A 15,058-nucleotide genomic window follows, 5' to 3' on the forward strand; every position below is an offset into this window, starting at 1 on the left:
AATTCTAAACATGCATCCACAAAATGAAAGAACTAAAAAATATTTTAAGCAAAAACTGATAGAACTGAAAGGACAATAGAAAAATCTACAATTATGCTGATACTTCAGCACTCATCTCACAATTGACAGAACTAGACAAAAACAAACAAAAAGAACTAGACAAAAAAATCCTCTAAATACCATCAATCTAACAGACCCTAGTGTTAATATAGAAGATCCAGTTGAGATTTATAGAAGATTCTACCCAATTCATATTCTTGTCCAGTGTCCAAGGGACACAAAATTTGTGGCTGGACACAGCTAAAGCAGAGCCAAGAGGGACTTTCATAGCACCTAATGTATACATTAGAAAAGGAAAAGTCTCAGGGGAGCCTGGGCGGCTTAGTCAGTTGTGCATCCAACTCTTTATTTCAGCGCAGGTCATGATCTCATGGTTCATGAGATTGAGCCCCACATCAGACTCTGCGCTGACTGCCTTAAGTCTGCTTGGATTCTCTCTCTTCTTCTCTCTGCCCCTACCCCACTTGAGTGCTCCCTCTCTCAAAATAAACACTTAAGTCCCATCTGAAGAACCTAGAAAGAGCAAAATAAACTGAAAGCAAAAAGGATTAAAAACACTAAAAAATAGGAATCAATGAATTGAAAACAGAAAAAGAGGACTTTTTTAAAAAGCGGTTTCTTTGAAAAGATCAATAAAATTGGCAAACTTCTACCAAGACTCACAAAGAAAATGAAGACAAAAATTACCAATATAAAAAATATAAACCCTACAGAAATCAAAAGGATAAGGGAATACCATGAACAATTCTAGATACATAAATTTAACAACATATATGAATGCGGCCATTTCCTTGAAATACACAAACTGTACTCACTCACCCAGTACAAAACTTAAATAGCCCTATACCTATTAAAGGAAATGAATTCAAAATTTAAAAACTACCAGAAATCTCCAGGCCCGAAATGTTTCACTGGAAAATTCTACTAAACACTTTAAGAATTAACTCTAATTCTATAGACTCTCTTCCAGAAAACAAAAGATGAGGGAACACTTTCAAATTCATTTCATAAAGCTAGCATTACCTAGATACCAAAACCAGACAAGTTGAGCATAAAATAAATGAAAATTAAAGACAAATACCTTTATGAATATCGAGTCAAAAATCCTTAAGAAAATATTAGCATACAGAAGTAAGCAATATACAAAAAGATTTATAACCATGACCAAGTGGGATTTGTTCCAGGAATGCAAGGCTGGTTCAATATTTAAAAATCAATTACAAGGCTAACAAAGAAATCATATCAACTGATACAAAACAAGCATTTGACAAAATTAAACACCTATTCATGATTAATAACTCTCAGCAAAAGGGCAGAGGGAAACTTCCTCAAATTGATAAAGACAATCTACAAAATACCTACTGCTAACGTTATACATAATAGTGCACACAGAATACTTCCATATATCAGGAAAAAGAGGGATGTCTGTTCTCACAACTCTTATTCAACATGATGCTGGAAGTTCTAGTCAGTACAATAAGTCAAGAAAAGGAAAGAAAAAGCAGACATATTGGGAAGGAAGAAATAAAATTATCCCTATTTCCAGATGACATAATTTTCTACATAGAAAATTCCCAAAAATTTTACCATTAAGTATACCAAAAAAAAGCAACTCCTAAGACTCTAATATAAAAATATAAAAATCCATCCAATTCAAAAAGATATATGAACCATGTCTGACTTATTTTACTAAGTATAAAATATCCTGTACATCCATCCACGTTGTCACAAATGGCAAGATCTTGCGCTTTCTCTCTTTTTATGGCTAAGTAATATTCCACGCAGCATTATTCACTATGGCCAAGAAGATATGGAAGCAACCCAATTATCCATCCATAGATGAATGGATAAAGAAGATGTGGTATGTACGTACAATGGAATGTTATTATACTAAGTGAAATAAGTTAGACAGAGGAAGACAAATACATGATCCCACTTATATGTGGAATCTAAAAAGCAAAACAAATGAACAAACAAACAAAACCAGACTCTTAAGTACAGAAAACAAACTAGTGGTTGCCAGAGGGAAGGGGGTGGGGGTTGGGAGGATGGGTGAAATTAAAAAAAAAAAAAAAAATCCATTGTATTATGTCCAGGAACATACACATGGAAAGCAAAATTTAATACATTATAATTTACAACCACTTGAAAAAAAAGAAACCCAAACAAAAAGACTTAGAAATAAATCTAACAAAACATTTATGTGGTTTATATACCAAAAACTACACAATACTGATGAAAAAAAAACAAAATTCTAAATATAAGGAGACATGGCGTATTCACGGATCAGAACACTCAACATATTAAAGATGTTAATTCTCCCCTAATTTGATATACAGGTTTAACACTATTCTGATCAAAATCCCAGCAATATTTCTTTTAACTATAGACAGGACTATTCTAAATATATATAGAAAGGCAAAGGAACTAAAATAGCTAAAAACATTTTGAAAAAGACTATTGTAGGGGAATCAGTCTATCCTATTTCAAGACTTAATTACCTTATTTCAACTTTCAAGTAACTATTGGCAAAGGGGCAGACACATACATCAATGGAAAAGACGAGAGAATCCAGAAATAGATCCACACAGATATGTCCAACTGATTCGAGAGAAAGGTGTAAATGAAATTCAATGGTGGGTAGACTTTTCAACAGATGGTGCTAGGGCAACTGGACATTCACAGACAAAGGAATGAAACTTGAACTACTCCTTTACTTCTTTTAGCTCTATTTTAACTCAGATCACAGACTTAAATGTAAAACATAAAGCCATGAAACGTTCAGTACAAAACACAGGATGCATAAAAGGAAAATATGATAAACAACTTCATCAAAACCAAAACCTTTTGTTACAGAAAAGACCCTGTGTAACATCATGATTTATAATAAGAAATACATATCTGATCTTCATCCACTGTTCCTAAAGCTCCTAAAATCCTGAAAGTGATTCAAGGATTTCTTCCAAAGTGAAGTTGTAGAGGTGCCTCTTGTGGTGTCAATGAAGTAACTTTCAGCCTCCACAGGAGGATGGGGACTGGCTGACAGGAACCAACCATGTGACTGGAAGGTTAGAACTTCCAGTCCCAGTCCCCCAGGAGGAGGGGCTGGAAGTCAGCTCAATCATCAAGGCCAATGATTTAATCAGTCATGCCTATGTTATGAAGCCTCCACAGAAACCCAAAAGCATGGGGTTCAAGGAGCCTCTGGGTTGGTGAACAAATAGAGACTCGGGAAGAGTGGTGCTCTCGGAGAGAGGGAGAGGGCATGGAAGCTCTGTGCCCTTTCCCCATACCTTGCCCTACTCATCTTTTCCATCTGGCTGCTCCAGAGTTATATCTTTTTATAATAAATTGGGAATCTGTGAGTAAACGGGTTTCCTTATTACTGTGAGCCACTCTCACAAACTGATCAAACCCAAGGAGGGGACTGCGGGAACCTTGATCAGGAGCACAGGTGACAACCTGGCCTTGTGACTGGAATCTGAAGTTAGGGAGGCATGGGCAAGTAGCAGTCCTGTGGGACTGAACCTTTTATCCATGGAATCTGAGGCTATCTTTGGGTAGGTTGTGTCAGAATTTAGTTGAATTACAGGACATCTAGCTGGTATCCTAGAATTGCTTGTTGGTGTGGGGGAAAGCCCCACAGCGCTGGAACTGGGTGTGTTAAGTGGGTGAAAAGACTACACACTGGGGAAAAAATGTCTGCAAATCACATATTTGACAAAGGCCTAGTATCCAGAAAATATAACAGACTCTGAAAATTCAACAGTAAAAAAACAATTCAATTAGGACATGGGCAAAGGCATGAAGAATATTCCACAGATGATGACACACAGATGACAAGTAGGGACATGCAAAAATGTGCAATATCTTTACCTAACAGGAAAATGCAAATTAAAACCACAATGAGATGTCACTGCACATCTATCAGAAAAACTAAAATAACAATAGTGACAACACCAAAGCTGGGGAAGATTCAGAGTAACTGGATCACTTATTCATTACTGGTGAAAATGTTAAATAGTACAGCCAGTCTGGAAAAGTCTGGCAGATTCCTAAAAAACTAAACAACACTAAAATATGACCAAGCAATTGCATTCCTGGGTATCTATCCTAGAGACATGAGGACTTATGTGCCATAATAATCTGTACACAGAATTGTTCATAGCTGCTTCATCCACAATAGCCAAATACTGGAAACCAGCCAGATGTCTTTCAACAGGTGACTGGTTAAACAGACCATGATTCATCCATACCATGGAACACTGCTCATCAATATAAAGAAGCAAACATGCAACAGCCTGCGAGAATCATCAAAGAATCATCAAACCTGAGTGGAAAAAACTATTCTCAGGTTACATACAGCATGATTCTACTAACACAATATTCCTGAAATAACAAAGTTTTAGAAATGGAGAACAAATCAGCGGTTGTCAGAAGTTAACAAGTGAGTGGGGCAAGCTCAGAAAAGTAATGGATTTGTCCAAAAAATCGGTGAAACTCTATTTCGAAGAAAGAAACCTAAAACCTAGATGTCAAACATTTTAGAGGATCTTTCTGAAATGAAAGAGCAAGGGATCCTCAAAAACTAAGGTGCCACAAAGACTGCCCTATCACTCCCCAACGCTTCCAAGGCTTTCATACACATTAACACAATGTGGACATGTGTGACCAATGACCCTAATGTCAAATAAAGTTTGTGAATCCTTAGAGAAATGAACACATTTTTGTAAAATAAATACTGTTAAGATTACAAAACCTGAAACTAAGAGGACATAAAACAGTAGCTGCTTCTGGGATGAGAAAGGGACCTAAAGAAGAACAAAGAGGGTTTTTACATTCTGTAATGTTCTATTTCTTTGTATTAGAAAACAGACACAAAAGTGACACAATATTAATTGTTCATTCTGATGTTGCTACATTTTATATTTTTGTTTTTCAAAGTTAAAACAAAACTTTAAAGGACTTTTAAGGAGCCTCAGCCAAAGGGTGGCTGGGTGGCTTAGTTGGTTGAGCATCTGACTTCGGCTCAGGTCATGATCTCACAGTTCATGAGTTCGAGCCCCATGTTTGGCTCTGTGCTGACAGCTCAGAGCCTGGAGCCTGCTTCAGATTCTGTGTCTCCCTCTCTCTCTTCCCCTCCCCCACTTGCACTCTGTCAAACATAAATAAACATAAAAAAAAAAATTTTAAAAGAAAGCCATTTATAGTATGATGACAAAGTATGATCTGAGGAATGTATCATCAGAACACTGAACTGACTGAAACAAAGGACAGAAGAAAGAAAAGCCGGGCTAGGAGTAAAAAGGAATACAAAGACTAGCAGACAGTCTCCAGGTGGACAAGAGAGAAAACCACTGGGATGCACCTAAAAAACTGATGAAGTTTGGGGAAGAGTGAGCCTGCAAATCCCTGGCGACAAGATCCCCCTCTTACAGCTTCTTTAGACTCAAAGACACAACATACAAACCACAAGAAGCACAAATATGAGAAATCATACCTTTCAGGCCTAAAGTCTGCAACTGAAACAGTTTTCCCAGCTCAAAAGGTAGAACTCGTAACAGGTTGTTATTTAAATGGAGTTCCCTGTGGATGTAAAAATTCCACATCAGAACATATATTACCTTTTAACCCATGGCTAAAATCAGCACTATAATTTCTAATATTCTTCTCAGAATGAAAAATTTTATATTATATTCCAATGTCTAATATAGTGCTTCTCAAACAATGATGTAGCAAAGAAACAAAACACGACAAAAAAAAACCCAGATTGCCACAGACCAAACATTTTAAAAGTAACAGAAAACCGGGGCACCTGGGTTAGTATCCAACTTCAGCTCAGGTCATGATCTCACAGTTCATGAGTTTGAGCCCTGTGTCAGGCTCTCTGCTGACAGCTTAGAGCCTGGAGCCTGCTTTGGATTCTGTGTCTCTCTCTCTGCCCCTCCCCCGCTCACACTGTCTCTCTTAAAAATAAATATTGAAAAAATTTTAAAATATTTTTAAATATTTTTAAGTAATTTTTAAAAATTTTTTTTAAATTTCTAATTCAAGAAAAGAGAGGAGAAAAAAAAAAGACCAACAAAGCACAAGTCATATTTTTAAAGTGCATTAGATTCAATAGATACAAAACTGCTCTCACACGTTGTCTATTTCACTGCAGGCTGATGACACAGTTTACAAATGGGCACAGTCCACAGACTGCCCAAGAGCAGCACTGATCCAGCCACATGTAGTCTACTACACAACTTTAAGAAAGTGGAAATGATAAAACAGCCTAACAAGTGAATTGTTAAATGAGATTTAAAATGATCATGTAGCACCAACTGAAAACAGCTTATGACAGCTGCAAAATTAAGTTTACCATTAATATTTCTCCAAATTTTAAAGTTTTACATTAGACATAATGGAAGCTTTATTAACAATTAATATTTTTTTATGAACTATCAAAAGAATCTTCAGTAGTGAAAAGAAACAAAGACCCAACACTGAGATACTTACAATTTTCTGCGGTAAGTTTTATTTATCAATTTTTAAAGGTGAGGAGAACTACTTCTAAAAAAAAAAGAACCAATATAATCCCTGGTTCTTAGAATTTAAATGAACCTCGGTTACTACTTAGTGAACCAGAGGCTGGTGAGGCCATAAACTAAACAAGTCTAAATAATTTGTTCCCATTTATTTCCACATATATCACATGGGAAAGGAGGTCTTTTAAGGAGATTAAAAATGGTCATGGTATATACTCAGTAATTAAGCCCAAAACAATGTCAAAAAGCTGGAGTGGGAATAACAAAGGTAAAGAAACTCTCACGAGGTCCTTATTCCTTTTTACTATGCAGCAAATGGTAGGAAGCAGCAAAACAGCCAGGGGAATAAAAGAAAAGGCAAGTAATACGATATGGAGCAAGATTTTTCCACTGGGATTAACATAATAACTAGAAATTAGCTTTACTTTCAACTTAGGTGGATCCCATCTACCATACAAAAAAACAGGGATAATAAAAGAAATAGCAATTACCATTTATTAAATACAATATGTGTCCAGCAGGGTGCTAGTAGTTTCTTACTCATTATCTCAGGTATCTCTAATCTCAGCCCTGGCTAGGTAGGCTTTACAGTAACTTTACAGAGGACAAAACACTCAGCAAAGTTAAGGAGATTGCCCCAAATCACACAACTTGTAAATGGCAAAGTCACAGGATTCCAAACTGAACTGTGTGACTCCATATCCTATCTACTCCTCTACTCCGCACTGTAGTCCTCCAAATGCAGTGACTAATTCTAGCTTTTTTTTTTGAGTCCAGGCTTTATTACTATCATGCGTACAAGCCCTGGGATGGCCAAAAAGGTGTCATTCCTTGGCAGTGGTATCCTGGACCCTGTGTTAAGCATAATATGGTACCCCAGAATTTAGAGGGGAAAGCACCACAATCGTTTGTAACAGGAGAGTCCGTATGTAGGATTAACATAACTGCCTTTTATTTATTTACCCCCACTTTATCCAAAAATTTTGTTTAGGAATAAAGTATATTACACATAACATAGCAATAAAACAAATTTTAGGCAATGTATCTACCTAATTTATTATTTATTGACATTCAATTTTCCCAGAAAACTTTACAAGGGATACAATTATGTTTGCTCTTGTTCAAATACCATTTAATTGGTAGTGCAGTTTCCTAGCAAAATAAGTGTTCTATTTTGTTTGTAGGGGGTTAAAGTCAGAAAAGAAGTCGAATCTGCACACCTGAGTGATACCATGTTTCCGAGTTCTGCCGGTAAACTCCGGATTTTATTAGAGGACAGGTCCAGATACACCAGATTGTGAAGCTTGGCAATGTCTGAAGGAATGCGGGACAGGGAATTGTCACTCAGATGCAAAGCTGTCAAGTGAGTTAGTGACCACAAAGATGAGCTTAAGCTTCTTACTTTTCCTGTAAGAGAAGGAAAAAATGGGGAAAGGATTATATGGTGTTGTCTACAATTTGGTCCCTGGATCAAATAACATTTAGATGTTTCAATGAATAATCATCTATCTTTCAAAACATTGTGAGGAAGGGTTTAACAGGAGAAAGCTTACCTATTCTAGGACAACGTACTGCTATGATTAGGTTATAAGCTCTACTTAGCAAACTAAAAAAATCTCAGTGTTTAAAATGCATCATTGTTTTTTAAGAGCACAACAGCTAAGACTTTATCCTTTAAGGTTGCCTCAGCTATGACACGAAAGAAAGATATGAATGATTTATAGTAATGATAAATCTAGTATGTCACCACGATCAATTTGGATACGTAAAAAAAAATCAAATCCTCTCTCGGAGGCTGTTCCTATATATACTCTAGAAAACAAGAATTCTGCCTGCAAAAAAAAGGTAAACCATATATTCTCAGCTTAACAAAGTTTTAAGACCAGTGTACTCAAGTGATAACTGCATCAAGAATCATATAACTAAACAAAAGCTGTACTGAATAATTTACAAGCAAAAATACTTGCCCAGAAACATCAAAGATATGAAGTCATAATCAAACAGTAGTAGACCCCGGGTTCAGTAACTAAGAAAGTAATCTCTTTCAATGTAACATTTAATCAGTACTTTGGTACTTCTTGGTAAGATGACAGTCATTTCTACAATCCATCTAAGAACTTTCCTCCAATCTCTTTAATGGTCTAAGATCTAGTCTGAGACAGAATGAAACAAACAGATGTAATGGAAATACACTAGTCTTTGAGAACTGATTTTCTATTGGCTGAAAAAGCAATCTTAAGATTTCTAATCAAGGTGGAGTAACAGAGACCAAATTTACTATCCTACCTGAATAACTACCACACCAGACAATATATATGAATCAACAAATTTCAGCGATTAGACTTCAACCAGTGCAGAAGAGTGATCCCCAAATGATCACAAACAAGGCAGGCCTTACAACTGTCTCAGCTTCCTGGGCTGCACAGGTAGGAGATCCCAAGGGCAGCACAGTGATCTCCCCTAAGTTTTGGAGCAGGGAAGCCAAGATGACCAGAATTTACAAAGGCAGAGACAGTACCAGAGAGGAAGAGATAAACAAAGAAGTCTGGAGATGGGAAAAAGTTCCCCCTCAAGTTTTCAGCTAAGTATTGATCAGTATAAACATGTGAGAAATTGCCTGAGCCAGAAGGAAAAACACCCAAAAGAAGTAAAAACAATCCCTACATTTACACAGAACTAAAGCTAGCTACTGCTGCCAACTACCAGAAGGAAATGTATCATAACTCACAAGGTGCTGGACTTATTAGTGGTATAAAATCAGGGGCACCTGGGTGGCTCAGTTGGTTAGATGTCCAACTTTGGCTCAGGTCATGATCTCACGGTCCATGAGTTCGAGCCCCGCATCAGGCTCTGTGCTGACAGCTCAGGGCCCGGAGCCTGCTTCGGATTCTGTGTCTCCCTCTCTCTCTGCCCCTCACCCGCTCATGCTCTGTCTCTCTCTCTCTCTCTCTCTCAAAAATAAATAAAAACATTAAAAAAAAAAAATCAGCCCTAAAGATTGCTCTGGTCTCACCTAAGAAAGTTTAAGAGCAAGCCTCAAAAGAACTAAACTGTTTCTGAGTAACCTAACTGTATCCCAAAATAAAGTTCAATACTGGTTATAGGAATACAAAAATATGCATTGCCCAACAGGGCAAAATTCACAATACAGCAACAAAACTACTCAAAATGAAAAGAGAGAAAAATACTAGAAAAAAACACATGCATGGGCACCTGTGTGGCGCAGTTGGTTAAGCATCCAACTCCCAATTTTGGCTCAGGTCATGATCTCACAGTCTGTGAGACCAAGCCTCACCTCAGGCTCTGCGCTAGCCTACTTTGGATTCTCTCTCTGTCCCGCCCCCACTCGTGCACTCTCTCTCTCTCTCAAAATGAATAAACATTTAAAAAAAAACAACGTCCATGAACTCTTGGACAACTTTAAACAACCTAATATATATGTAGTTGGAGTCCCCAAAATAGGGGAGTTGGGGACAGAAAAAAATATCTTAGAAAATAAACCCAAAAGATAACCAGATATCCACATGTTTTAACTTTTAAGAGTTAAACCTTTACCTTACACCATATACAAAAACTGACTCAAAAACTTTTGGAAGAAAACAGGCATTTACCTTCAAGACCTGAGATTATGCAATGGTTTGTTAGATAGGACACTAACAGCATAAGCAACAAAAAATATGTTAAACTGTACTTCACCAAAATTAAAACCTTTTGTGCCTCAAAGATCACCATCAACAAAGTGAAAAGTGTGTTCACACAGGAGAAACTATCTGAAAGTCATAAATTTAATAAGATATTTGTATCTAGAATATATAAAGAACTGATACAACTCAGTAAGAAAAGACAAATAATTCACTTTATAAGTGGGCAAAGAACAGGCACTTCTCCAAAGAAGATACACAAGTGGCCAACAAGCACTTGAAAAGATGCTCATTATCACCAGCCATCAGAGAAAGGCAAATCAAAAACAACGATACGCTACTTCATACCCACTAAGATGACTATAATAAAAAAGACAGAGTATTGGCAAGGAGTAGAGAAACTAGAACCTTCACATACTGCTGGTGGAAATGTAAACTAACGAAGCCACTTTGGAAAATAGTATGGTAGTTCCTCAAAAAGGTTATACAAGTTACCACATGAGCCAGCAATTCATTCCGATGAATATGCCCAAAAGAAAGAAAAACACGTGTCCACACAAAAACTTAAATGCTCACTGCAGAATTATTCTTAAGAGTCAAGAAACAGAAACAATCCAAATGTCTGTCAACAGATAAATAAAATGTGGTATATTCAAACATATGAAATATTAATACGTGTTAAAAGCACGATTGAACCTTAAAAATAATTCGCTGAATGGAAAAAGCTAGTGACCACACATTACATAATTCCATTTATTTGAAATGTCCAGGAGAGTAACAAATCCATTCAGACAGAAAAAAGATTAACGCTTTCAAGGTCTGGCTAGCTGAGGTGAAATGAAAGCTAATATGTATCGGGTTTCTTTTGGAGGCAATGAAAATGTTGTCAAAACTGATTGTGGTAATGGGTGCAAAACTCTGTGAATATACAAAACCACTGAATGTGCATTTAAGTGGATGAATTATGTGAATTATATCTTGGGCTATCACCAAAAAGAAAAAAAAAGAAGACAATGAAGAGATGCAAAACATTTTCTACTTTTCATGAAAACTATAAACCTAGACACAAAAAGCTCAATGAACCCCCAAGTATATGAAAACTCCACGAAGAATAAAAAAGAAAACTACAGGAAGGCACATCTTAATCAAATGGCTTAAAACAAATGATAAACAGAAAATCTTAAAAGCTGCAAAAGGAAAAATAATTACACAGAGAAACAAAGATAAAATGTCTGCAGACTTTTACTTGTGAACAGTACGAGAGAGATGACAAGCAGAGCAAAATCTTTAATATACTGAAAGAAAAAAAATACTATGAACCTAGCAACCCAGTAAAAATACCTTTCAAAAAAGAAGACAAGTTAGAAGATGAAAAGAGCTACAGAGATGGATGGTAGAGACGGCTGCACAACATTATGAGTGTTTTTTTTTTAAATTAAGTGTATTTTAAGAGAGAATGAGCACAAGCAGGGTAGGGGCAGAAAGAGAGGGGGGGGGGGAGGGGGAGGGGGGGGGGGAGAGGGAGAGAGGGGGAGAGAGAGAGAGAGAGAGAAAGAGAGAATATCCCAAAAAGGCTCCACACTGTCAGCGTAGAACCTGATGCAGGGCTTGCACTCATGAGCCTTGAGATCATGACCTGAGCTGAAACCAAGGAGGACGCTTAACTGAGTCACCCAGGTACTCCTGAACATATTTGATAAAAACCTTCCCACAAAGAAAATTCTTGAACCAGAAAGGCTCATTGGTGAATACAACCAAATATTTAAGGAATAACTATAACAATTCTACACAAACTGATCCAGAAACGTGAAAGCAAGAAGATCCTTTCGAACTCATTCTATGTGGCCAACATCACTCTGATACCAAAACCAGATAAAACTAGTACCAAAAAAACTACAAATCAAATCCTTCATGAACAAAAATGCAAATTTTAACAAAATTTTAACAAATCAAATTCAACAATAGATTAAAAAGATAATGACCAAGTAAGACTTGCGCTAGGAAATTCAAGGTTTGTTAAACATTCAAAATAATTTTTCAAAAAACTTTTTTAGAAAAGAAAATCATATACACAGATGTAAAAAAGCATATGACAAAAATCAACATTTAAAAATCAGCATTTAATCAAATCAAATCCTGATTTTAAAAAAAAAAGCTTGCTTGTAAGCTAAGAACAGAACTTCCTAAATCTTGAAGAAGGGTATGTATAAGAAGGTTAGTGGTAAGGGAATGAACACTTTCCTCCCGAGATCAGAAATAAAGCAAGATAAGTCCACTATCACCACTCCCAATCAAAATTATGCTGGAAGTTTTAGCCTGTGCAATAAGAAAAAAAGTCGAAATAAGTAAAGTCATGGTTATCTGCAAATGGCACAATCATCATGTAAAATCCTAAGAATCTACAAAAATACCACCAATAAATGAGTTTAGCAAGGTTGTAGGATAAAGTATCAATATACAAAATATCTACTGTATTTTTATATACAGCAATGCATAATCAGAAACATATTTACAATAACATTTACATTAGTACCAAATTACAAAGTAGAGGAAAATATGACAAAAATATGTGTAGGACCAATATATTAAAAACTACAAAACACCCTCAAAGCAAGTAAAGAAGTCCTAAAGAAGCAGAGAGATATACAGTGTTCACAGATCAGAAGATTTAATGTTGTTAAGATATAAGATCTCCCCCAAATTGGTTTAGAGTCAACACAATCACAATCAAAATGCCAGCATGTCTGAAAATGGCAAATGGATTCTAAAATTTGCATGGAAATTCAAAGGCCTTATAAAATTCAAAACAACTTTGAAAAAGAAGCTGGAAGACTAAAACTACCTGATTTTAGAAATTATATAAAGAACTCTCAAAACTCAGTAATAACAATCCAATTTTCAAAACAGGAAAAACATCTAAATAGACACTTCACCAAAGAAGACATACACCTGGTAAATAATCATATGAAAAAATGCTCAACATCAGCATCATTAGGGAAATGAAAATTAAAACCGCAATGAGATACCACTACAAACCCAGAAGAGTGGCTAAAATTAAAAAGACTTGACAAGTGTTGGTGAGGATATGGATCAAAGGTATCTAGTAAGAATGTAAAATGAGACAACCTCTTTGCAAAATAGTTTGAGGTTTTTAAAAAGTTAAACCTTACCTACCTTATGATCAATTTCATTCTTAGGTATTTGCCCAAGAAAAATGAAAGTTATATCCTCTATAAAGAAGTGTACATAAAGCTTTATTTGTAGAAATTATCAAATATTTTCATCAACAAAGAAATGGATAAATAAATGCTGGCACATACAAATAATAGGATACTACTCCGTAATAAAAAGTATGAACTATTAAAAACCAACTGCATGGATGAATATCAAAATGAGTAGCAAAACTAAACAACAACAAAAAGTACATACTGTATTACTTCTTTTAAATAAAAATTCTACAAAATGTAAACCAATCTTATGGTTAAAGAAAACAGAACAGCGATTACCTGGGATTGGGGGAAGGGACAGAGAAATGAAGGAGGTAGAGAAAGGAATTACAAATTTAGGGGAATGATAGATATGTCCCTTGAATGTGGTAATGGTTTCAAGGATGTATAGATGTCCAAATATATCACATTATTCACTTTGCATACATGCTGATTATTACATGTCAACTTAAATCAATACAGCTATGCAATAAAATCTATCTTGGTCTAAGAAAGTATTTTTCCTTACTGTGTAATAATTACAGTAGAAACCACATCATTTCCTATTTGTAAAACAAATTTATTTACTTTTCAGTTCATAAAACTAAAGCACACAGCTAATAGTCAATATAAATAAATAAAGCACTTAAAATATCACAAACTACTTATTGGGTACATGTCTTAACATATGTTTCAGCCTCAAGATAACACTTAACAAAAAAAGGTAGAAGGGTTTGAGAAATACATTTTTATACCTCAACTTAATAGGAAGGATACAAAATTAATTCTCAAGAAAGTAGGCAGAAAGAAAACCAAGAAGAAAGGATGAGGGGCTGGGTGGCTCAGGTCCTGATCTCATGGTTTGTGGGTTCAGACTCTGCACTGGACTCGGCACTGACAGTGCAGGGCCTGCTTGGGATTCTCTCTCTATTCCTGTCTCTCCGCCCCCACTCCTGTCTCTCTCTCAAAAATAAACATTAAAAAAAAATTTTAATCAAGTGTAAGGAGTCATGTATTAAATAAATCAATCATACAAGATTTAAGGGAGAGGGAAAGGAGGAATCAGATCTCTACCATACACAGATAAGTAACACAAATAAATTTCTAAATGCCAAAAAACCAGAAAGTAATGGAAGAGATTATTTCTAAAAATAACTCAAACCCAAGATTCCAAAAACTGTCAGGTTTGAGTACATTAAAATTTAAAACCTCTCTAATGTGGAGATGCCAACAAGTACAGCAGCCAAAGAGATAATATTCAGGGACACCCAGGTGGCTTATTCAGGGACACCCAGGTGGCTCAGTCAGGTAAGCATCCAACTCTTGATTTCGGCTCAGGTCATGATCTCGTGGTTGTGAGACTGAGCCCCACATAAGGCTCCGTGCACAGATCTGCATAGGGCTCCACGCTGGACATGGAGCCTGCTTCAGATTCTATCCCTCTCCCTCGGCCACTCCCTGCATGAGTGCCCGCTCTCTCTCTTAAAAAAAAAAAAAAAAAAAAAAAAAAAAGAAACAAAAACAAAGAGAGAGAGAGATAACATTCATTTATTTGGTCAACTTTCAGTGACTAGTAAGCTGGTGTGGGGACAGAACAGTAAATATAAAGTCCTCAAGAAAA

At 36.1% G+C, this 15,058-nt stretch overlaps 1 protein-coding gene across 1 annotated transcript in view; it reads right to left on the reverse strand.

Annotated features, from left to right (window-relative positions):
- CNOT6 (CCR4-NOT transcription complex subunit 6) overlaps window positions 1–15,058 on the reverse strand; it is a 75,722-nt gene that overhangs the window by 15,746 nt on the left and 44,918 nt on the right. The window contains 2 exon segments of the mRNA XM_030315953.1: window positions 5,561–5,646; window positions 7,811–7,997. Of these exon segments, the coding sequence (XP_030171813.1) occupies window positions 5,561–5,646; window positions 7,811–7,997 (273 nt within the window).

The sequence above is a fragment of the Lynx canadensis genome, chromosome A1 (genome assembly GCF_007474595.2).
Source record: "Lynx canadensis isolate LIC74 chromosome A1, mLynCan4.pri.v2, whole genome shotgun sequence".
Classification (NCBI taxonomy): Eukaryota; Metazoa; Chordata; class Mammalia; order Carnivora; family Felidae; genus Lynx; species Lynx canadensis.